Raw genomic sequence first — 22218 nt, 5'->3', positions numbered from 1 at the left:
TAAGAGTTTAAATGTATTTCCATTGGGTTTGTCCAGGTTGAGAAGAAAAAAAAAAAAATTCCCATGGAATCCTTTAAAAAAATATATTTCTTTGGAAAACAGTCAGCTGTCAGCCAGCCCTCCTCTTGCAGAGCACATGTCTGATGTTAGTCTGCTTCCCAGTCTCTATTGTTGTCCTTCTCAGGATTGCCATGGAAACATACATCAGACAGCGACAGCTAATCATGTCCCCACTGATAACTTCCCATGTGATCGGAGAAAATGAGCCCCTCACTTCTGTCTTCAACAAAGTCATCGCTGCAAAGGAAGTGAATCATAAAGGGCAAGGTACAGCAGTTGGGTGAGAAGCTCATGTAAAAACCTGGTGCGGGGAAGGGTTCCCCTTGCTTACGAAGGAAAATAAATGGCTTGTGAGAGTCCAGAGATCAAGGCTTCCTGGAGTTTGCTACCTTCCCTGAGCCAAACGTATGGTCTTTGTAATGGTTGTCACCCCAGCGCATTGGGAACTAAAAAAAAAGATAAAACCAGGAGCTGTTCTTGTGTGAAAAGAGCTTCTCTAGCTGCTAACTCATTTTCTAGTAATGTAATATTTTTAAGGTAAAACTCTCTATATGGACATAAACTGTTTTTAAGTGAACACGGCTGATTGCGTATTCTAAATGGCTTTGGGTTTAAACTGCCTTATTCCAGGTTCTTCTGCTCTTGCTTGTGTGTTTGGCCTTTAGTCAGATACGCTAGCAGATTCATCTCAGAAAGTTTGTATTTTACTTCAGAGAATCTACTTGCCCAGTAAGACCTTTTAACGGTTGGACTAGATGATCTTCAAGGTCCCTTTCAACCTAGATGATTCTGTGATTCTGCCTTATTCAGCATTAGGGACAAGGACGACTGGGCAAGTGAGGATCAGCTTGGGATATGTAAGGCACTGTTGCGTGGAGATCACATGAAGAAATAGTTTTCTGTTAAGCATAGGCTTAAATTTCCTGTTTTCATACTTTTTTTTTTTTCCGTAAACAAGTGCTACCTTTCTTTTCTTAGGTCTTTGGGTCTCCCTGAAACTGCTTCCTGGCGATCTAGCGCAGGTTCAGAAGGATTTTTCCCACCTTGTAGACAGATCAACTGCTGTGGCTCGCAAGATGGGATTCCCTGAGATAATCCTTCCTGGTAGGTCCCATATGCCTTTACACTTCCGTGGAGTGAAAGAGACAGCTGAGCTGAAATTCTAGAATTTCTGCTATGAACAGATTTATTTTAAAACTATCCGAAAACTTGTTTTCATTTTTCTTGAAATTTCGAACTGATTTTTTTTTTTTTTTTTTTTTGGTCAAAGAAGTGAAAACATGAGCTTCCTTTCTTATACTGAAAAATGATAGTGTGTGTACTTTTTGGAAGATTTCAGTTTAGTCAGAGAGACATTTGTGTTACATATAGGTTTGACCCTTCTCTATTTAATCCATTTAGAGTGGATTTAGCCCTATAGGGCTCATTACATTAAAAAAATTTACATAAAGGCAGAGGTTTGTAAAAACAAGAGTGGTACATTTTAAAAGATTTTGTATAATTTGAGATGCAGATGAAATAGTGTGATGTTGGGTGTCATTAATTAGCTGATATCAGTAAAGGCTAAGAAGATGATAAGGATAACATGGTACACAAGGATGTTAAATGTTAACTGTAAAACTGTCTGTGTGAGGAAAAAACTCATTGAGTGCTATGAATTTTAGGTGATGTTCGAAATGATATTTACGTCACCCTGATACAAGGGGAGTTTGACAAGGGGAAGAAGAAGACTCCCAAGAATGTAGAAGTCACCATGTCTGTACATGATGAAGATGGCAATCTCCAAGAGGTATGATGGCTTTTGCAGGGGGTCACAAGGGTGCTGTGTTCGCTGGGTGATAGCTCCGGTCCCTGGGATCAGATGTACCAACTGTATGCAAGAACTGTGTGATAATGAGCAAGAGATGTTATAGGTGATCTCAGTGACCAAATTTAAAAACTCACTGATTTATTTTTTTTAATTTATGTGAGCAAATCTTTAAAGATTTTGTAAAACTTTCAAAGAGGTGACATGCACTGAGTTCCCTTGACTGTGAAGCGTAGGCTTTGAGTAACTGACAGTTACATGCTCTGAAAATTTCTGACCCAAGACACTTCTTGCTTTCATTCTGGACCTTACCTTTTCTTTTCCCCCCCTGCCCTTGTCTTTTTGTCCAAAGAAAGCTATCCATCCTGGTGCCGGTTATGAAGGTGTCTCCGAATATAAGTCTGTTGTTTATTATCAAGTCAAGCAGCCTTGCTGGTATGAAACTGTAAAGGTAGGAGTGTGTAATTTACAGTCTTGCTTTCTTTGTGTGGAAAATGGAACTACTTTAAAAATCGGTGGGTGCATCAGTAACAGAATCTCTTGTAAATCGGCTGGCGATGGAGAATGCTGGTGCTGCAGTTTTCATTGCATTATCCTGTGCAGGTGTCCATTGCAATAGAAGAAGTCAGTCGTTGCCATTTAAGATTCACTTTCCGTCATCGGTCATCACAGGAATGTAAGTATCAGAGAAGGAGGAGTACTTACTCTTCCTGCTCTCATTGAGATTTTCTCAGCATCCACCAAAAGTGTAGCGCTTACATTTCTACTTATTTCCAGTGTGGTGGATTTTCTTGCAAGTACAGAAAAATAATTCAGACTTTTTACAGCCTTAAAAAAGGTTTTTTGGTGCTGGTTTTGTTCTAAAACTGAAATTAGATAGGGAGCAACATGTTAGCCCCACTGAAAGACAACTGTCAGTGCTTATTGCTGCTTTGGCTTCTCAGTGTATGGTGTTATTTTTATTTCAGGACCTTCACAAAATTCAATGCAAGGCCTGGTGGACTTCTAATGGTCTTCCTACAGGAGGATTTCTAATTAGGTTAACGAAAGGCTAATGAGAAAGTTGGAGCCAGAAGTTTCATCAAATGACTTCAGAGCCCTGAAACAAGAGCAATAATGTGAGACTAAGTCCTTGGAGGGCTCTCAAAAAAATTGTCTTAAGGTACCTGGGAGATGCAGTGATGCAGTCCCACAGCCATACCTCACAAGCAGATTTGCAAAATCCCAACCAAAATATCTCTACAATTATATATGTCCATCTAGCAGCACAATTAACCCCTAAAATTGAGTGGCAAAAGATGCTTCAGAGAGGGTGTTTTTCCGTGTAGTTGCAGATACCTGCTAAGTGCCTTTTGATGAGAGGGAAAGAGAGAGAGCGCTTTCTGCTGTGGATCACAACGTTTGCTGGCTCCATCACGTTACCGTGTGATGCTATTAAATACAGAAGAAGCTGCATGTAGTTAGAGAACTGTATTATGGATACTATGGGCATAAATAAGACAATTCCTAATGAAGATTTTTCTTTCTGTTTGCAGCTAGGGATAAGTCTGAGAGAGCTTTTGGCATGGGCTTTGTGAAGTTGATGAACGCAGATGGAACAACACTGCAAGATGGCAAACACAATTTGATTGTTTATAAGGTAGCTGGGGCATTTGCAGTCTTCACCTTTGTTTAACTAATCAAAACAACTCTCTTGGCTGACTTTTTTCCTCAAAATGTAAACATCATAATTGCAGAGATTTTTAACAATTTTTCTAGGATAATAGGGCAGAAGTCCCTCGGCTCTGCTTTCACTGATGGGTTTTCTGACTGCAAGTACACAAATCCTTGTGTGTATGTGTATAGAACATTTTTTGTCTAACATCATCCACTTAGCGTGCAACAAACAGGCCTGGTGCCTACCTGCTTTGGAGGATCAGTGTGTGATGGGGAGAGAGAGATGGTGCCTTTCACAGTAAGAGGAAAAGTTAATGTATTGCAGTAGAAAACTGTGAAGTGAGACGTGGGGGCAAATCCTCCTAAACTCTGTGGCTTGAATCATTCTGAAAAGAGCTTAGTTCGTTGGCAGTATGGGCAACTTCTGTTCCCTAAAGTTAGAGGCCCAAACAGACAAAGTGAGTTAACAACTGTAGACATGAAAAGGTGTTTAAATCCCTCTCTGGCTGTGACTGTGTTGAAGTGTGTCGGCAGATGAGAACTGCGAGAGGCCAGATGAGGTGTGCTCAGCCCAGGATAACCCTTGTCTTTGCTGTGTTCAACCAACAGGGTGATAACAAGAAAATGGAAGATGCTAAATGCTACTTAACTCTTCCTTGTACCAAAACGGAGATAGAGGAGAAGGAGGCCCCATCGGGGAAAAATCTGCACCACCTAGCCAACTTCACACCCACTAAAGATAGTACAAAAGACAGCTTCCAGATTGCCACTTTGATCTGCTCCACCAAACTCACCCAGAACGGTAGGTCTGGCATTAGCAGCCTAGCTGTATCACGCTGTATATTTGAAGTAGAGAGGGCACTTTCTTTAAGCAAATCTTTTGGCGTTGCAGCAAGTGTAGGCAAGGTGCTTTAGCTTTAATCTTGCTGTTTCAGATGTCAGTGGCAGCCTGATCCCAGCATTGTTGGCATCATGTTGCCAGTACAAGCTACAAAGATGTTTACGCAGCCACTAAAGACCATGTCGCATGAATATTTTATCCAAACTACCAATGTTAAATTGAACAGGTTTGTTGGCATGTATAGAAATGGCACCCATCAGTGACAGTGTATATGTGTTTTCAGAATGATAAATGTTTAAGGTTAATTATCTTCTTTCCTCTGCCTGTTAAGAATGTAGTAATTAGAACTTGAACTCTTCAGGATGCTGTTATGCATTAACTCTGCACTGCGTGCTGGCAAAGTGGTCAAAATGAAGAATGATGTATATGTGAGAATGAGTACAGTACATGCTGGTAAATGATGTGAGATTTCCAGTAGCTCTGGAAGGCTCTTGGTATAACCTACTCTCTGACTTTGGGAAAGAAGCATCTGAAAATGGCACCAGCTGTGGCTCCAGCGAGGTGTAGCTGCTGGGAGATGAGCCTGAACTGTTCTGCCCGCAGGTCGAGCTTGGCCAGTTAGCTGAAGTTAAATGCCACACTGACACATCCATGCACATGAGGGCTGGATCTGACTTCCATTCTCCTGTCTGATGTGCAGGCCGAGCCCGTTTGCATCTTTCTGCCCTCCCACATGTTACCTCTGTCTCTGAATGTGGCATTCTTGGTCAAGGCTGTTAAGTTTCAAATGTATTCTTACATCTGAAGGTAGTAAATTAATTTAGTTTCACAACAGAGATGATCTGTACCTATTTCATTAACACGGAAGATGTGTGTGAAACCTGCCAGACTCCTACAACTGTAGTTTGTGATGAAACCTGAGGTCCTGGGGTGTCCCAGAACTGTGACAAATAGCTCTGCAGCTTAATGTCATTTATACAAGAGGTTTCAATTTTAACTTTAAGAACCATCTCCAAGAGGCTGCTCTAAAGTAAACACAAGCGTTAGTAAGAAGTCATGCACAACATAAAATTCCTAGCTTGAGATGCCTTCTCTTGAGTGAAACAGAAGCCTACAAAATTGTCTACCTTACGTTATCAAATTACACCAAAATTAACTTCCTTGCCAAGACAAAGGAACCATCTCAAGGTGGTAATCTGTACATCAGTGTGACTTTTCCTTGTAAGCTGATTCTAAAAATAACCTCTAGTGCTTGTTCTGTATTGTTCTGTGGCCGTTAAGTCAGCTGTGTTGTTGTAATCTGTTTCTAATTGCTGATGTTCTGTCCTTGCTAGTTGACCTGCTGGGTTTGTTGAACTGGCGTTCTAACTCTCAGAACATAGCTCACAACCTAAGGAAGCTCATGGAGGTGGAAGGAGGAGAAATTGTCAAGGTATGCATAGAGACTTGAATCTCCTTGTTATGCAGACACTTATGTATGTGCTTGAGGATGACCTTGGAGCGTTGTAACTGGGTTGTACCCAAAAGCTCTCTGTATAGGCTAGGAGAGCTGTTCTAGCTGCCCAGCAACAGGAGAGCAAAAGATATACTTTGCCCTAGGAGCTCTCATGAGTGGAATTCACCAGAACTACAGAAGTTAAATGTTGCCAGCACCAGGGAGATAGTGGTGACTTTATTTCCCCCTGTATCCTTATGAAATAGAAGCTACGTTCAAAGCCTAACTTTTAATTTTCAGTAGTGGCTCTGGGCCTCCTTTGTGAACAGGGACTTGCTGTGGGTCTAGGAACAGAGTGCAGAGAAGGCCCAAAGAGCTTATAGTCAGAGTACCATGGGCAGCAGACCTGAAATGTGGAGAAATGCCACAGAAAATTATCTGCTGGAGGATTTAGTAGGTAAGACTACTGTGGTTCCAAGCGTGGATCTTCTGGCGTTATGCAAGGTCATGGATTTACTTAACGGCTGAACAACTGCTGCAGTAATTGCTGTGTCATTGCAGACCAGTCTTGATGTAAAATGTCATGCCTTAGTACGGTGTATGTGGTTGATTTGGCCCAGTGCAAGCTTAAACGATATGGACAGAATTAAGTGTATTCGGTAGGTCTCTTGCTAGATAAAAAGGCAATAGAACAGAAAAGGGAGGCCATTCGGAGCTGATAAGCAAAGAACCTCTTTGCTGTAGTGAGGGAGAATAGCGTGATGATTGTGACAAGCATGTGAATGAATAGAGGACTAAGATCCTTTTTAAAATGTTCTTTCATGGACAGCTTTTACAGTTCAGCTGGGCTAGTCTGCAGAGGCAGAAGTGATCCAAAAGAGCAGGATCTCGTGCAGGAGTCCAGAAGTAGTCGTCTCTTCCCACCCTTTTACTGTTCTTTTTCCCCTCTAGTTTTTGCAAGACACCCTTGATGCACTTTTCAATATAATGATGGAAATGTCAGAAAATGAAACCTACGACTTCCTTGTGTTTGATGCACTGGTGAGTGAGTCTTCTTTTGTGAATTTAGAGTGTTCTTTTTCAGCCACGTTTTCAGTCTGTTCCTGGTGCTTCCTTTCGATGAGTGGTTGGTATTTTGCTCTGAGAAATAAATTATGTTTAAACACTTCTTCAGGCATTTTCAGGAGCTAGGACTGAGATACACATTGAGCTTTTTAGTAACCACAGTGAGAACAGTGATAAATGTTAAATAATTTATAGTAATTTCTTTAGATAACTTCTTACATTAAGGCAGTTTACAGAAGAGAAAAGCTGTATTATCTAGCTGAAGCACAAAGTGAAATGATTAGTTCAGGGTCATGGTGGTGGAGGATTTGTGGCTGTGGTGGGAGTGGAACCTGTGCACCCTAAATCCTAGCCCAGTACTTAGGCAGTAGGGACAGCTGCTCCTCTGAACCCTTACGGAAGGATTGTAATGAGTAAAAGAGTTCACAAGGAGTTTTCTGCTTCTTTGGAGAGCCTGCTTAGTATTTGTGTGAAAGGCTCTGGCTTTGGTGAGCAGTGCAGTAACAAGGCTGTGTGCTTCGTGCCGATCCACAAATACCTACTTGGCAGTTCAGGAAGAAATAAGAAGTCAGATGTACCCAGCTGACACTGGTCGGAGGAGTGAATATAGGAGGACAGAATGTCCTACAGGTCGCTGTAGGAACAGGCCTGAATGTTTGCTGTGAGTATAAATCATCAGAATCTCAGGTTCTAGCTTGAAAAGTGTCATTTTTTAGCTTTGAAAAACAGCCTTCAGCAGCTCTATGCCTGTGTAACCTGTGCTATGACAGTGTCACATAAAGACTGTGATTAGTGCTGTTTCCTGTATCACTGCTGCTGCTTTGAGAAGTAGCTCCCTTTTATCTCTTAAGATTTTCTATCCAAATGCTGCGATGACCTACCTTCCCTCTGAGCAATGAGGTGGCTGTGCACCCCACGGTATTTAGTCACTGTTAGAATATGAATAACACTAGCATTGATGCTATTAGAAAACCAAACAAAAATATGACCCAGCAAAATAAATGACATGCAATTAGAGACTGAGTTCCGTTCGAGTTAGTTAGAGGTTGTACAGCTCTGTACATCTGTTTCCTTTTGAATTTTTGGCAGGTATTTATTATTTCTTTGATCGGAGACATCAAGTTTCAGCATTTCAACCCTGTACTTGAAACTTATATTTACAAGCACTTCAGTGCGACCCTGGCGTACGTGTAAGTATTGGTCACCACGGGCTGTTGGTCAGACGGCGTCTCGCTGATCCTTTCAGTAAACTACACCAGTGTGATAAAGGCAGCATAGACCAGACAAGAGTGTTCTGCCTGATTCTTCTCTGCTTTCAGGAGAGAAAGAAACCCTGTAATTACTCCTTTACCCTGTAAAAAGTTTGTTTAAAGAATTTTTTCTATATAGAAAAGACACTGCTGTCATGGAGAATCATCTATGAGACTGTGTGATTCTCTTTTGACCTGTAGTCCTCTGTGTGTGGGTGTTTGTGTTGTAAAAACATCTTCATGTTTTTACATATTGATTTCCTACAGAAAATGGGTTTGATGAGGTCAGTCTGTATACATCTCTCCCTTACAACATTTGAGTGCTTTGGTCTAGTATTGCTGTAGAAGACTGGCGGGGTGCGGTAGGGGTAGTGGTTATGGGTATACGCAGAAGACAACAGAAAATACCATAAGTTGGTGTGTGGGGGAATTGATGAAGGAACACAAATTCATAAGAAATCTGGTCTGATAGGTATTGCTGCTTATGGAACTCTTCTGTCTTGCCAGTAGCTGCTTCAATCGTTCAGTCCACCCCACCCCAAAAGTACTTCGAGCAGAGGAAAGTTTGAAATAGTCTGTGTACTTTGTACTCTGGGCTACAATTTTAGGGTTATGGTAGGCAGAAGCAGAACCGTATGTGGCTGAAATAAGAAGAGCAATGTTGTGGTTGATGGTAGCAGAGATAAGAATGGTGTTCACCTCCACTCTCTGCCTACGACCAAGCAGGTTGAGCAGGCCACAGACTTCAGAAAAGGGTTAAATGTCATGGTGAGGTTTAAACATGCAGGTTACATGAGATTACACTCAGTACTGAAACTCTCTCACATAGACTGTCATTTGCTTAGAAGAAATTTGCAATTCTTTGCTTTTGGACGTGTGGGTATGGACAGTGGGAGTAATTCTGTTTCCCTGTAGCATTTTTTTCTGTGGAACTCAAAGCAGTTTAAAAAATTTAGCTCACAATCTTTAGTCCTATTTTATCAGGGAAGGAAGAGCAGATGTGCAGAATTTATTTAGGTACGTGTGAAAATTTAGTTGGCTTCATGTGCTTAAAAATGAGGCATTCGTTTAAGTGCTCTAGCCAGTCAGAGCTTACGTGGCCAAGGATACCCAGAAAGTTGGTGGAGAAGCCAGGAATAACACCAGGATCTCTTGACTTTCAGCTCCTTCATCTAGTGCCCCTCAACCTAAGGGTCATTACCCTCATGGTAACAGGCAACTAAAATGTTAAAACTGAGGCCAATAGGGAGGGTAAAACCAGAAACCAAGCTCCTTTTCCCCTCTAAAAGTCTATTCTTATTTTTACTGATAAGCATGAATTCCTAGTCCTGAGTATTCAGCCTCTTTTGGTGGCTGTCAGCCTAAAGATAGTTCTGTGAGGAGACACAATTCCACAAAGCTCTCACGTCCCCATCTCCTGGAATGCTTTCTTCTTCCCTGCCCTGGCCACACAATCAGTGCTTGCATATGATTTCCCTTCCTTCTTCCCTGTAACCTATGGAAAAATCATCATTCTGATTTCTCTTCACTATAAATAAACTTCTTTGTCTGATTAATGCGCACGCTGTATCTTAGCTTTGTTGTTCCCTTGCCTTTCTTTTCAGCTTAGCTTAACCATGTGATAGCTGCATAATGCCAAGTGGACTGTGATATTATATAGTGTCCTTCATGTGCTCCACATGCCAGAATTTGACCGAGCAGGGAATTGGATGCTGGGAGTGTGGCAAATAGAGCAAGCAGGCGCAAAAGCTGTTTTATACCTGGCCATCACTCACACACCACTTCAGGTGCTGTGGGTTGTTTAATGAAAAGAAGAGGATTTTGCCTGAATATTAGCTGCCATAGCACTCACAGGTCCTGATCTGATTCAGCAGAGACTAGACAGCAAATACTCACAACGTGTTTATGCAATTTCTGTTCACAGTTCTCAGAGCACTCAGTATTGCTTTGGAAGCACTTTGTGCTCCACACGTGAGAGTTGCTAACATGTGGAGGTGTCAGTCCGCTTTCAGTACTAATAGGTTTTCCAGCTTCCTGAGCACTTCATTTTAGGGAAAAAGAAAAGCAGCTCAAGAAGCTGGAATGTGTAGACAAATTTGTAGACTTTTCTGTGAATTCACGAACTGGTTATGAAAATCTGGCATCCCATGAAGCCAAAGATTCCAGAAGGAAATAGGCTGTGAAGAGGAACCCCTGTCTGATATCTGTTTATTAGACTGTAGTTCCTCTCTGGCATAAGGAAGCTGAGCTTACACAGAAACTTGACTGTGTCTATATTTATTCTCCTTTTTGTTTTATTTCCAAAGGAAACTCACCAAAGTACTGAACTGTTACGTGGGAAATGCTGATGACTCCAGCAAGACAGAATTGCTGTTTGCTGCTCTGAAAGCCTTGAAGTACCTATTCCGGTTCATTGTTCAGTCACGAAAATTGTACCTGAGGTGAGACCAAGGTCATTGCCATCCTTGTATCTCCTTTTGGAAGTCAGTGAGAGTTACTTCCAGTCAACACCACTGGAGGGTATATTCTTTCAGCATATCCTCTCTCCTTGAACTATTAAGAGGAGTATCTTTCTGCCCTTTGTCTACAGCTGGAGCAAATAAGTTGAGTAAAAATTGAAATTGCTGATTTGAAGAGGAGAATCCTTTCAGTCACCCGTAGCATGCTATAAGCAGCATATGGTAGTGCTGAAAAGGAACCCGTTATTTATTAAGAAGTTAAAACAGGGAATTACTTCCTCATTTTAAGAAACTTTAAGAAACAAATGCACTCATGGTTCAGTGAGGTGAGGATGACATGTTGTCCCGTTAGGGTATGGTCAATGACAGTGGTTTTACCATAGCCTCAAAATACGTTTTCAAAGATTTAAGGTGAGTGTTTGGAATCCTTTCCTCATGTTCATTCTGGCTTTTTTATTTAATACAGAATGAGCTGCTTGATTCTTGGAACGCAAACAGAATTTGATGCAATGGCAGTTTAAAAAGTGCAGCTTTTTCCTTATAACAGATTACAGCAGGAAATTACTGCAGAATCCCTGATGCCATTTTTACATTTATGTCTTTGTGGAAGGAGATTGCACTAAGATGTTGTTCCATGGGATAAAATCATATTTCAACTACTATGACACTGTTAGCCTAGATTTATGTGTATAACTAGCTCTTTCTGTTCTTTGTAGTTTTTATGGGAAAAGTGAAGATGGGAATGAATTTAATGATGCAATACGCAAGCTGTTCCTCTCCTTCAATGTCCTCATGGACCGGCCTTTAGAGGAGGCTGTCAAGATTAAGGTAGGCATAATTTGCAGGGAGAGGTAATATCTTTTATTAGATCAACTGATACAGTTCAGGGGGTGGTAGGTAGAAAAAGGGACAAGATTGAGGCACGTAAAACCCATGCAGATGAGTCACACCACCTCTGAATGTCTGTTTTAATGAAGTGTGTGTGGCAGGAAAGGAATATTTAAACTCCAAAGTTTATCAAATAAAGATGAGAGCTGTGGCTTTGCTGAAAACCTTTCAACATCTGCTAGGATGAAAGCTAAGAACCAGTGAAGGTGTAATCTGCTGCAGTGAGGAAGACACTTCAACCAGTAACACCAAGCTTGAGGGTGATGGAGATAGAAATGTTAAACTACTGCAAAAATCAATGTAATGCTGGGAATGGAAGTAATGACAAAAGAAATGGTTTCTAAATGTATCTCAGATCTTATCCTTGTTTTTCCAGTGTCAACTGGATTACGACCCTTTTGTTTATGCTCTGAGGAAGAGCAGAGCAGCCATGCAGTGAGGCTACTAAATTGCTAAAGGCAATGAGGCCTTGAGATTGCTTTCTTCATTTCGATTCTTCTAGCCAACGTGCTTTTCTCTGTTTGAAGGAAAGATTGATTCTAAACTTTTAACTACTAGCACTTTGGTGATTTAAAGCCTGGCTTTGATTCTCATGCAGTCAGAACACCTGCTGGCAGCAGCCACAGAACATCACAGAGGGACCTTTAGTTGCTGTTGCACTTAGTTGTCTGGATGTTACTACCTAGATAACTTACTGCTGTGTACATGGACATGCTGAAGTATGCAGAACACTGAGCCAGTTTAACTGACTAGTGCTTTTCATGTCAGGCTATAAGGAGCTTAATCCCTGGAACTGCAGGATGTTTGCAAAAAATAAAGAAGAAAACTTGGCTATGAATCCTTCCTCCTTCACCTTTTCCGCTCTGCACTGCAGATATGTGGTTGCTGGAGGCTCTCTGGATTCATAAATTTGATCTTAAGCCAGTTCGCTACAGGTGTCTGCATATTTGCTCTTGACAAAAACTAGATTTGCCATGTGAGCTATGGGCATTGTTGTTGAGACTTTATACCCTTTTAGAATGAACTAACTCACTCAGTTTCCATGTGTGTTTTATGTCCTTGTTTGTTTGTTTTTCTTTTTCTTGCAGGGTGCAGCTTTAAAGTATTTGCCAAGCATCATAAATGATGTCAAACTAGTATTTGAGCCTGTTGAGCTCAGGTAACCATATTAAGTTTGTTTGTCCTCTAAACCCAGCTTGTCTGTTGGGAAGAATTTTGGAAACTTTCCTAAAAACAGCCACTCTGATTATGACATGACGATGCACATACTGTGCATGAATTTGAGGAAGCGCTTGCAGGCTTTAAGAGAAGTCAGTTTAGTTCAAAGGAATCTATGCATCTCACTGCTCGCTCTTAGGCACTTTGAGATTTTACCGAAAACCAAAATTTGAGGACTGGGGAGTGATATCTTGAAATGCTGTGCTAGTTTCCACCAGTTCTAAACCGAAATGTGTGACAAGGGCATAGCCTTGGTCAGGAAAACAAAAGTTGTATTTATTCAGGAAATTCACAACACTGTGTGGATTTCGGTTCTTTGGTGCTCATAACTTTGCCCAGAACCTCCCAACCGTGCCTTCTTGTTCTGACACAAATAATTTCCTCATAAACACTAGACAGACAGCAAACGTACATGGAATTTAATTTAATGGAATCTCAGATTGAAATGAGTCATCACTCTTGATGAAAGGGGCATCTGGAAGGATATGCTCTTGCCGTTGTATATAGCAGTATTTCAAGTCTCAGCAGTGGTCTGCTGAAGCTTTGCAAAATTCTGCTTTCATTTTGGATGAAAGTAAGTGTGATTATCTTACACTGGCACTGGAGGGCAGATAGTATTGCCTTTTTATAAGCTTTTATGATGTATCTAGTGTGTCTTGGGTTGCAAGCTTCAGTTTAATAGGTTTGAGCCTGAAGTTTCTTAATACTGTTCTGTTTTACTATAAGTCCTGTGCTAAGTTTCTTGAAAGTAAGTTAGGACTCCCTAGTAATTTGCCTGGAGACCACCTGCAGGTGCCACACAGTGACAAAACACCCAGGTCCAGGACAGTGTAAGTGTAGGATGGAATCACGTTGGGTGGAAATGCTGATCATCTGCTTCCTTTGTGGTCTGTACACTAGTGAACTGTTCAGCAAGTTTATCCAAAGTATTCCCGACAACCAGTTAGTTCGACAGAAGCTGAACTGCATGACCAAGATAGTGGAGAGTGACCTGTTTAAACAGTCTGGTAAGTAGCAAATTGACATCTCTGGATTCTGCCTGGGGCCACGCACCCTTAAAAACAAAAATGTCTTTCAAGTTCAATGTCTGTCAGTCATCAGTGGTAGTCTACCATTAAATCCATCTTTAGAAATATTCCCTGCCGTGGAACAACTGAAACTGTTTTTGCTGTTCAGTCTTTATACAATGCCTAATACTGTAGGATCCTGATCCAGTGTGTTGATTTGGAAGGAGGCAGAAGGTGAGAGTGCCCAGTTTGATGCAATACATATAATTACAGGTTATTTATGACTCTGTCTAGCCTGTTAGTGGTAACTCAAGCGGATTTAAGCATGTTTTGGTGTCCAAGATAAAGTTATGAGCAGAAAGGTAATATGTGGTACCCCTGTATACTGAACACTGAAGAACTTCCTGAGGCCAACAAGATGTGGTGCTCTGTTTCATTTTTTAGAATGCAGAGATGCTCTTCTGCCACTGCTAATAGATCAGCTAAGTGGCCAGTTGGATGACAATTCAAACAAGCCTGACCATGAGGCCTGCTCACAGCTACTTAGCAATGTTCTTGAAGTCCTGGATCGGAAAGATGTGGTGAGCATGAACTGTCAAGGGTGCAAATTAAGGTTAATTCTTCTTTTGAGAAGTTATGGCAAAGAAATGTTCTCAGCTTATGCTTTAAAGAATTGCGAAGTTCTGACGTTTACAGAAATTGTGTTGTAGACTTCTTTGAGTCTCTTTGCACATAAAGTAGCTGTGTCTAAAAAGGAGCCATGAAAGGTTGAATTAGTGGTTATCACTACAGTACAAAAAGCAATTGCTTTCCTTTCTAGAGACCAAAATGTTATTCCCAGCTACTTTGGTGGCTTGTTGAATTATTTGGAGCAAGTCATAAAAGTGTTTGGTTTCTCATCTTCTCTGCTATGACATAGGGACAACGATCATTATTCAGCAGGAGAATACAGTTACTCGCCACATTAGTGATGGAAATTGATTCTAAGTTGCTGTGAAAAGAATAGTTTGAACTGAAGAGCTGTTCAGGGAAAACAAAGCCAAATCAAAGCACCAGCTTTGGTTTAGCTATGCCAGGATGAACTAATGAAGCTGCTGTAGATCAATTATGCTAGTTATCCACCAAATGTATACGTAGAGTATTTGAATCGATTGCTCATGGGGTTTAAATCTCCTTTTTTGCATCCTCTGATAACAATTAACCACTGTCAGGGCAGTCCTCCCACACAGGGAGCACTCTATAGAGCAGTATACATTAAGAATTGTCTCAGACTTTCCTTATTGGATATCCCCAGGGTCCCACTGCTGACCACATCAAGCTGATCATGGAACGCCTGCTAAGGAGAATAAACCGCACAGTGATTGGAATGAGCAGACAGTCTCCACACATTGTGAGAGCCTTTTACTTGCTTCGGTTATTACTTTACCATTTGTTATAGTGGAATTTATTCTCCTGGGAGATTTCAGTGTGTAGCAGTGGTTTATGAAATCATCTTTCCGTTTCCCGCAGGGCTTCTGTGCCACTAAAACATGGATTTGGGTGGTTTTCTGAGACCAGGTATTAGGATACAAATTGTCCTGCTCTAGCAGCAGTTTGAACGGAATCACAGTTGGCTGTGATTTCTAGTTCCTTTGGGCCTTTGTGCACAGAGAATTTGGTTTCAGTGCAGTTTCTAATACACAAGGAGTCTTTGCCAAAAAAATGCTCTTTTGCCACCTTGGCTGAACAAGATTAAATGCTGAAGGATGAGGCATCTCTAAGGGGCTTTCTGACTACTGAGTGGCATCTTAGAAGGTGTAAGCAAGTTGATATGTTTTAATTTGCCCTCACGTACAGAATGATGGAAAAATCAGGAGCTTGGCGTACATAGATGTATCTTATTTTTGATAAATCTAAGGTCAAATTAATGCTGTTACCAATATGTTTGCCCTGAGAATTACAGTTGGCCATAGTAAATACTAAAATTAAATAATCATTTAGGTTGAAAAACACCTTTAAGATATGATGGAGTGGTTTTTATACATATATATATTCCATTGTTTGGATGATGTGTTTTTCTTGAAAACTGTGATCCCTGGGGAGAAAGACAGCTAAACCAAGACTTCCTACCTGAAATTTAGGAAGTCTTGACTGGTTTGGGGTAGAGGACTAAACAGTCGCACAGAATGATGTAAGGACATAGATAAGCTGGATTGTGATCAGTGATATTTGAGTAGGCAGAACTCTGAAAGCATATGCCACCCTTTGACCTTAGAGTGCTTAATACAGGAAAATAATCATATGTTTTGTTTTTCCTATTCTAGGGTATCTTTGTGGCCTGCATGACGGCCATCCTGAGGCAGATGGATGATTCCCATTACAACCATTACATCAATACTTTCAAAACCAGGCAGGACATTATTGTAAGTCAGCCTGGCTGGGGGATTAGCTCAGTCCATAAAGAATTACACTTTGCTTCTGAAAGGTCATTTCAAGTTACTGTATTCAGTTTGGAGTGATTATACTGCGTTCATCAGCAATGACTTACAGGCACCTAATGCCACAGCCACTGGGGATATATTCACATCACCCCTGCTGGGTACACGCAGTGGATGTTGCTGACTTGGTAGAGCCTGAGAATAGCATTTGTAGCATTGGGTAAAAACGTGTTTAAGTCTGTGCAAGTAAAAAGTCAGGGAGGAGAAGAGTGAATGAAGATGAAAAGGAAAAGCATTTTCCCCTCTCTTGCTTTCACTCTCTCTTTGTGATCCTGTTCTCTCTATCTAATTCTTTACTCTCCTCCAGAGTTTAATTAAATGCTTTAGTCTTACTGTAGTGGGCAGCAATGCAAATAGTTCCTTCCATGTTAAAAACTGTGTACAATTCATGTCCCCAAAGATTTTCAGTATGAAACGAAGTGAAACATAATGTTTGGGGTTTTTTTCTGAGGCCCTTAGAATTAGCAGCTGTGCCCTGATTTTTCTCCAAACTACCCGGAAAAGACAGAACCAAAACCAGTATTTATGCAAGTCTCTGAAGCATGACACAGCAACTGTTCTGGCTTTTTTTTTGTCCCCATACTCCTTGTTTTGCTTATTTATTTGCTTATTTAAGTACTGGCTGGAGAAGAGCCTGGAGTTGTGTTCTTCCTGTAAAAGCCAGATCAAAACCCACAAGAAGGTGTTGGTAATTCATTTTGGATGGCAAGGTGATCTCTCTTTCCCTGTGCAGTTGGAATTGCTTGCAATCTGTTGAGCAACGTGGCCATCTACAGGACACACACATTTCTGTCACGTCTGCATCAAAAAGGCCATCGGCTGCATTGTCTATAGAGAGCACCCATCATCTAGTTTTAGAATTGCTTTTTATATTACCCAAATAATTTTTTGTGAAGAAATTAAAAAAAAAATCAGGTAGATTCAGGAATGCTGCCAGTTGTTCATCAAGTAAATGAGTGAAAAGCTTTTCAGCAGGGTTACATAGAAATACTGTGTCTGAGGAAGAAGGGTGCTAGGAAGACAGATCCAATGGATTTCGGAAAAAGGTGAATTCAAGGCAGAATTGAAACAAATTTTATGTTGAGTGGGCCTTAATTCAGAACTTCTTTTTCCCGAAGAGCAGTTGAGGTAGTAGGAGACCATAGTAACTTAAGTTCAACATAAGGTTAAACAGGTTCTTAAAAGCTTTCCTGAAATGTAAACTTCACATTGAAGCTCAGCTTGCAAGTTGAAGATGTCTTGTTTTATCACATAGTTCTGCATCTTCTGACTCAAATAGGAGAATATTTCTTCTGTATTTCTGTGTGTACACGTAAAGCTTCTATATGAGGACATATCAAGAGAGTGAATTATGTAACCATTAAAACTACCTGCTTATCATTTAAACAGATACTGATTGAAGATTACAATTTGTAATCTAATTTTTACAAATCCTTAAATCTACAGAAGCAAGCCCATGTTTGTGGCGGTGAAGTAGCTGTTAATACCAATGGAACACTGCATTTTGTTTTACTGCAATAATTGTTTTTATTTTTGTTGTTTATTGTTGGTTTTTATTTGCTTTGGTAGTTTCAGCCCTGGCATTGCACCGTTGCATGGTTGGTTTAACACCGTTACAAGTTAATTCATATCTTCAAGGTGCCCCATGTCAAGTCCAAACCTTTCCATCAAGCTCTGATTTAATAATGCCTAAAGGATTTTTACTGAGGCAGCACCAACTGCCCATTTCTCTCTCTACATCGATGTCACTTGCCAGTTCTTTAGAGCAAGCTGTTCAGCTCAACAGAATGGGGTTTTTTTTGCTGTGATCTTTGCAAGGTGGTGATTTCTCATGTGACCTTCTTTGTGTCCCTCTCATTTTTGAATGCTAATGTGCTGTCTTTGTAGAGAATAGAATCCATTTAAATGCTCATAGGTAGCATTCATATCTGCAGAGACCACAATATAGAGATCAATATTCTTGATATTACCTTCTTTGCTCATCTCTCTTCTTTTTCCTTTTCCTTTTTTCTTATTCTACGATTCAACCTTGCCTTGTCCAAGTCTTAAGGTGTGACATAGCTTTGTTTGGAGCAGTTTGTGCAAAAAGCAAAAAGCAGTTAGTGTTTGTGCAAAAAAAGTGTATTTTCTACAGTAATGTTCTAAACCATGTGTCTGTCACCATGTTCACTACCTCTCTTTAACTATCCTTCTTAAACTGGACCAGAAAAGACTTAACTAATTGGGGAAGTGAAAATACATTATAATTTCCATCTTTGTAGAAGATCCTGCATAGGGCTGTTACACTGTCACCATTTAGACGTTTGGAAACAAGTCCTTGGAATATCGGGTTTGCTTTTTAATCCAGCTTGTGCACCAGAACTCCCTACAAGGCAGCTTAATTCAAAACAGTAAAGACAGATTTAATTAAACAGATCAACATGTTCTGTGGAATTATTTCTCCTTCTGTAATTGAATGGATGAGATGTCAGAAATAATTCAGTTATCAGAATATACCCACACAATAGCAGATCCTTCTTAGGAGGTACAGTGTATTGATTGCTAATCAATGCAGTCATTAATCAGTGCAATTGCAAACATTTGCATTTCCCTGTATTTTCATGTGAATATAAGACTAGCATATTCAACTTGATGGGCTGTGGTTTTTATTTTTCCAACAGGACTTCCTGATGGAAACATTCATTATGTTTAAGGATCTGATTGGAAAAAATGTCTATGCCGCTGACTGGATGGTCATGAATATGATGCAGAGCAGGTATATAGCTGCTATTTTAAGTCCTTGCTACTGCTTTGGAGCCTTTCTGGTTCTGAAAGGAGGGTGACTCACACAAGCAGGCTTGCAAATCACTGGAGTTACATGACTTATTTTCTTTTACAGTTTCAGAGTGATTTAAATTAGATTTCAGTAAATGGTAGTGCGTGCGTGTTTCTGTTGATGGAACTGGAAATCTTTCTTCTCCTGCCCAAAGCACACAACCACAACCATGCAGTCTGTCATCCAGTCACTTATCTGCTGGAGAGTGCAGCATAAATCAGAAAAGCCTTTTTGGTTTCAATTCTGGGGGAATCACACGGCAAATGTAAAGCTAGAGTTGGACATAAGTGTGGTCTAGGGTTTAGAGTGCTCTCCTGTAAACTAGAACTACCCAGATTCACTTCTGTCCTCTGCTGTGGACTTTGTTCGGCCTTGTGTGAGTCAGTCTCTCCTCAGCCTGTACTGCTGGAACGGCTTTGGCTGTGCTGGGTAGCAAAGCATGGCCTAAACCTGCCATCCACCACCCAGCGGGGCCTGTACGCCTGTGAGTTTAACATTCCCACGGGTGGTATCAGCAGAACTGGGCAACAGAATGAAGAAACAACATGTGTGTGACTCCTGTTTGCATGGCACGGTCATGCAAGTCATCTTCAAAATGGAGGCAGTGTAGCTGTGTCGTAGGGGAGCAGCGTGGAGAAGGACATGAAAGTGGAGGGTTCCTGAATGCTTCAGTGGCGAGGACAGGCTAAACTTAAGGGAAGCTACTATCCAGAATGGGGCTGCACTGCCAGGGAGATTGGATGACCCAAAAATGTTTGGTTTTTCATCCACCTCTGGTCAAGGTTTCTTTTGTTCAGAAACAGAAGAATAACTTCCCTGGATGTCTCTGCTACTTCACCTCTTTCTCAGTAGATTCTAGAGGAATACCTGTCTTGTTTGGGAGCATCTGTTCTTGTCTTCTGAGCTTACGTGTAGGACTCGTAAACCCAGAACTGCAATGTTATTTTTTCAAGAGCCATCTTTTATCTGATGTTTTTATTTCTTCCAGGGTTTTCCTCCGGGCAGTGAACCAATTTACCTCTGTACTCAACCGTTTCTTTCTGGATGAAACAAATTTTGAGCTCCAGGTAATAGTTTCATTTCTTCTGGATTTTCTTATGGACCCCAGTCCTGAAAGGCAGGAAGAACAAACAAATCCCACTGTTAATAAATTTGCTGATATGGAGGATCCCTGTGGGAAATGTCCATAGTCTTTTACGGAAAAGCAGCAGAATGCAAAGCAGTTCTGAATTACAGAACTGTGGTTAGTACAGCAGTAAGTTGCAAGCGAATACAACGGCTGCAGGCTTTACAAGGTCAAGTTGAGCAGCGTGCTGACTATAGCTGATTTGTAGCTTGACTAGCTAAGAACAAAATACTGTATGGGTGTACCCGCTGTCGTTTCATTTAGTTGGAAAGCACGAGCTAAAAAGAGTGAGAAATTTTAAGTTACTGTATGCTTCTGGCTTCCTGCTGCAGCTGAGAACACAGACTCATCTCCCAGCTCACTGTTGGTACGCTTCCTCATTAACGCTGACCTGGGACACTGCAGCATTTGGGGCTCTGGAGCTCTGTTGTGCTGGTTGGTGCTTTTCCTTTGTCTTCTCCTATTTTAGACTTGTTTCTCTTCCACAGCTCTGGAATAACTATTTCCATTTGGCAGTGGCCTTTCTCACTCATGAGTCCCTCCAGCTGGAGACCTTCTCACAAGCCAAACGCAACAAAATTATCAAGAAGTGAGTTTACATTTAAAAGGTTTCCAGGCCTTTCTGCTTTTAAGAAGCTTCATTTGTACTGTTCCAGACATACCCTGTACACTCTTAGAATGAGAGGAAGCATGCCATGGAAGTGCTTGATTAATGGATGATGATGATAAAGGGAGGAGATGAGGACAGATGTCAGGTCTTTACACTGTGGATGTCTAAGTCTGGTCAGACAGATCCTGAGTTGTTTGAGCTGAATTTAAGCACCTTGCCAAAAGATTCTTTCCACTGTAAAGTTTGTAATAGAAGACTTGCCATAGTTCTGAAAGCAATACCTTACGCGATTCCTCAGCCATTACATAAGGAAGGTAAGCAAGGATCTTAAAAGCCCTGAGACTCCTTAAGTCCCCTCTCCTTGCTTTTTCTGTTTTGAAAGCGAGAGAACTTCTGAGGCATTCGGAACCCAAAAGTAGTAATTTTTAATATTATGGCCAAGTAATTTTAACTTGGCCAAATTCACAAAGACACTGAGCAGCTTTTATTTCTGCATTTAGCTGGTATCAAGGACCTAAATATCTTTGTAGATCTTGTCATAGAATTTTGTTAGGACTTACATAGTTAATGGTTGCTATCTTTTTTTCTGCAATAATGACAGTTTTAAGAAGCCTTGTAATTAAATATTTTTGCATTCTCTCGATGTCAGCAGTTAAAGCTTTAGGGAAAAACACCAAATACAACAAAATTCTGGGTAGGATTGCATGAAGCAGCAGGGCTGCAGCTTTATTCTGCTCTCAGGGAGTCTGCAGTCTTCTGTCATAATGGCATGTGTCCATTCTCTGTGCGTTGAGGATTAGTGCTGGGCAGGGTAGAGAAGAAGAAACATGAGGTGAACATCTACCAAAAGTATGTAATATCGAGGAACGTCCTGGTAGACCCTTAGTAAGGAAAATTGTCTGTGAGACCCCTTGATACATATGCCCAGCATATTCAGGTTTGTGTGTGGTGGGGTGTTTTTTAAGGAGGGGGTAATAGATTTTGTGGGTTTGCCATCAAATTTCCTCAGCAACTTTGCAAAGGTAGTTTTCAATGTGTAGGCCTTTTTCATCTTTTTCTTTCTTAAATACTTTTTTTTCTAGGTATGGGGACATGAGGAAAGAAATTGGCTTCAAAATAAGGGATATGTGGTATAACCTGGGTGAGTTCCAGCTCAAGAATCATCTTTATTCAAGCTCTCAAGCTGGGTTTCAAATCCTTTATTTCTTTATAAAAGCTGCTCATGTTTAATGTGGGGAAACACACAAGGTTCAGCTGTTTCAGTGCACAAAATCCCTTTTTTTTGTGAATAGTTTGCAAAAGCTAATCTTTTCTCATGTCAGCTGCTGAGATAATTTCTTAGATTTCGTATAAAGGATGTTCTGCCATGTGAAGGACGAGAGTAGAATTTTTCAGAGAGCCTTTGTGATTTGCCATATTGCATGCAATTCAGCTCAATTATTTCCTTGGACTATTCCTGAATTTTGGAGCTGTAACATGTTAATTCTACCTTAAGTAGCTATTA

The 22218-nt window shown here is 40.8% G+C and overlaps 1 protein-coding gene across 4 annotated transcripts in view; it reads left to right on the top strand.

Moving 5' to 3' along the window:
- DOCK5 (dedicator of cytokinesis 5) overlaps nucleotides 1-22218 on the top strand; it is an 86223-nt gene that overhangs the window by 35599 nt on the left and 28406 nt on the right. For all 4 annotated transcript variants that reach the window (XR_012621041.1, XM_074807923.1, XM_074807924.1 and 1 more), the window contains 21 exons: nucleotides 185-327; nucleotides 1039-1164; nucleotides 1725-1849; nucleotides 2220-2318; nucleotides 2471-2543; nucleotides 3403-3506; nucleotides 4133-4325; nucleotides 5699-5796; nucleotides 6751-6840; nucleotides 7954-8054; nucleotides 10421-10555; nucleotides 11290-11401; nucleotides 12550-12620; nucleotides 13580-13686; nucleotides 14131-14267; nucleotides 14981-15076; nucleotides 15990-16088; nucleotides 18824-18918; nucleotides 19967-20045; nucleotides 20593-20693; nucleotides 21797-21855. Coding sequence is in view for 3 of the 4 variants with exons in the window: in XM_074807923.1 (XP_074664024.1) it covers nucleotides 185-327; nucleotides 1039-1164; nucleotides 1725-1849; nucleotides 2220-2318; nucleotides 2471-2543; nucleotides 3403-3506; nucleotides 4133-4325; nucleotides 5699-5796; nucleotides 6751-6840; nucleotides 7954-8054; nucleotides 10421-10555; nucleotides 11290-11401; nucleotides 12550-12620; nucleotides 13580-13686; nucleotides 14131-14267; nucleotides 14981-15076; nucleotides 15990-16088; nucleotides 18824-18918; nucleotides 19967-20045; nucleotides 20593-20693; nucleotides 21797-21855 (2243 nt within the window). In the remaining variant the exon portion in view is untranslated. The remainder of the gene's footprint in view (nucleotides 1-184; nucleotides 328-1038; nucleotides 1165-1724; nucleotides 1850-2219; nucleotides 2319-2470; nucleotides 2544-3402; nucleotides 3507-4132; nucleotides 4326-5698; nucleotides 5797-6750; nucleotides 6841-7953; nucleotides 8055-10420; nucleotides 10556-11289; nucleotides 11402-12549; nucleotides 12621-13579; nucleotides 13687-14130; nucleotides 14268-14980; nucleotides 15077-15989; nucleotides 16089-18823; nucleotides 18919-19966; nucleotides 20046-20592; nucleotides 20694-21796; nucleotides 21856-22218) is intronic.

This window comes from Strix aluco, chromosome 28 (assembly GCF_031877795.1).
Source record: "Strix aluco isolate bStrAlu1 chromosome 28, bStrAlu1.hap1, whole genome shotgun sequence".
NCBI classification, from domain to species: Eukaryota; Metazoa; Chordata; class Aves; order Strigiformes; family Strigidae; genus Strix; species Strix aluco.
The sequence above is the reverse complement of the archived record's forward strand: the minus strand, read 5'-3'. Positions and strand labels throughout refer to the sequence as shown.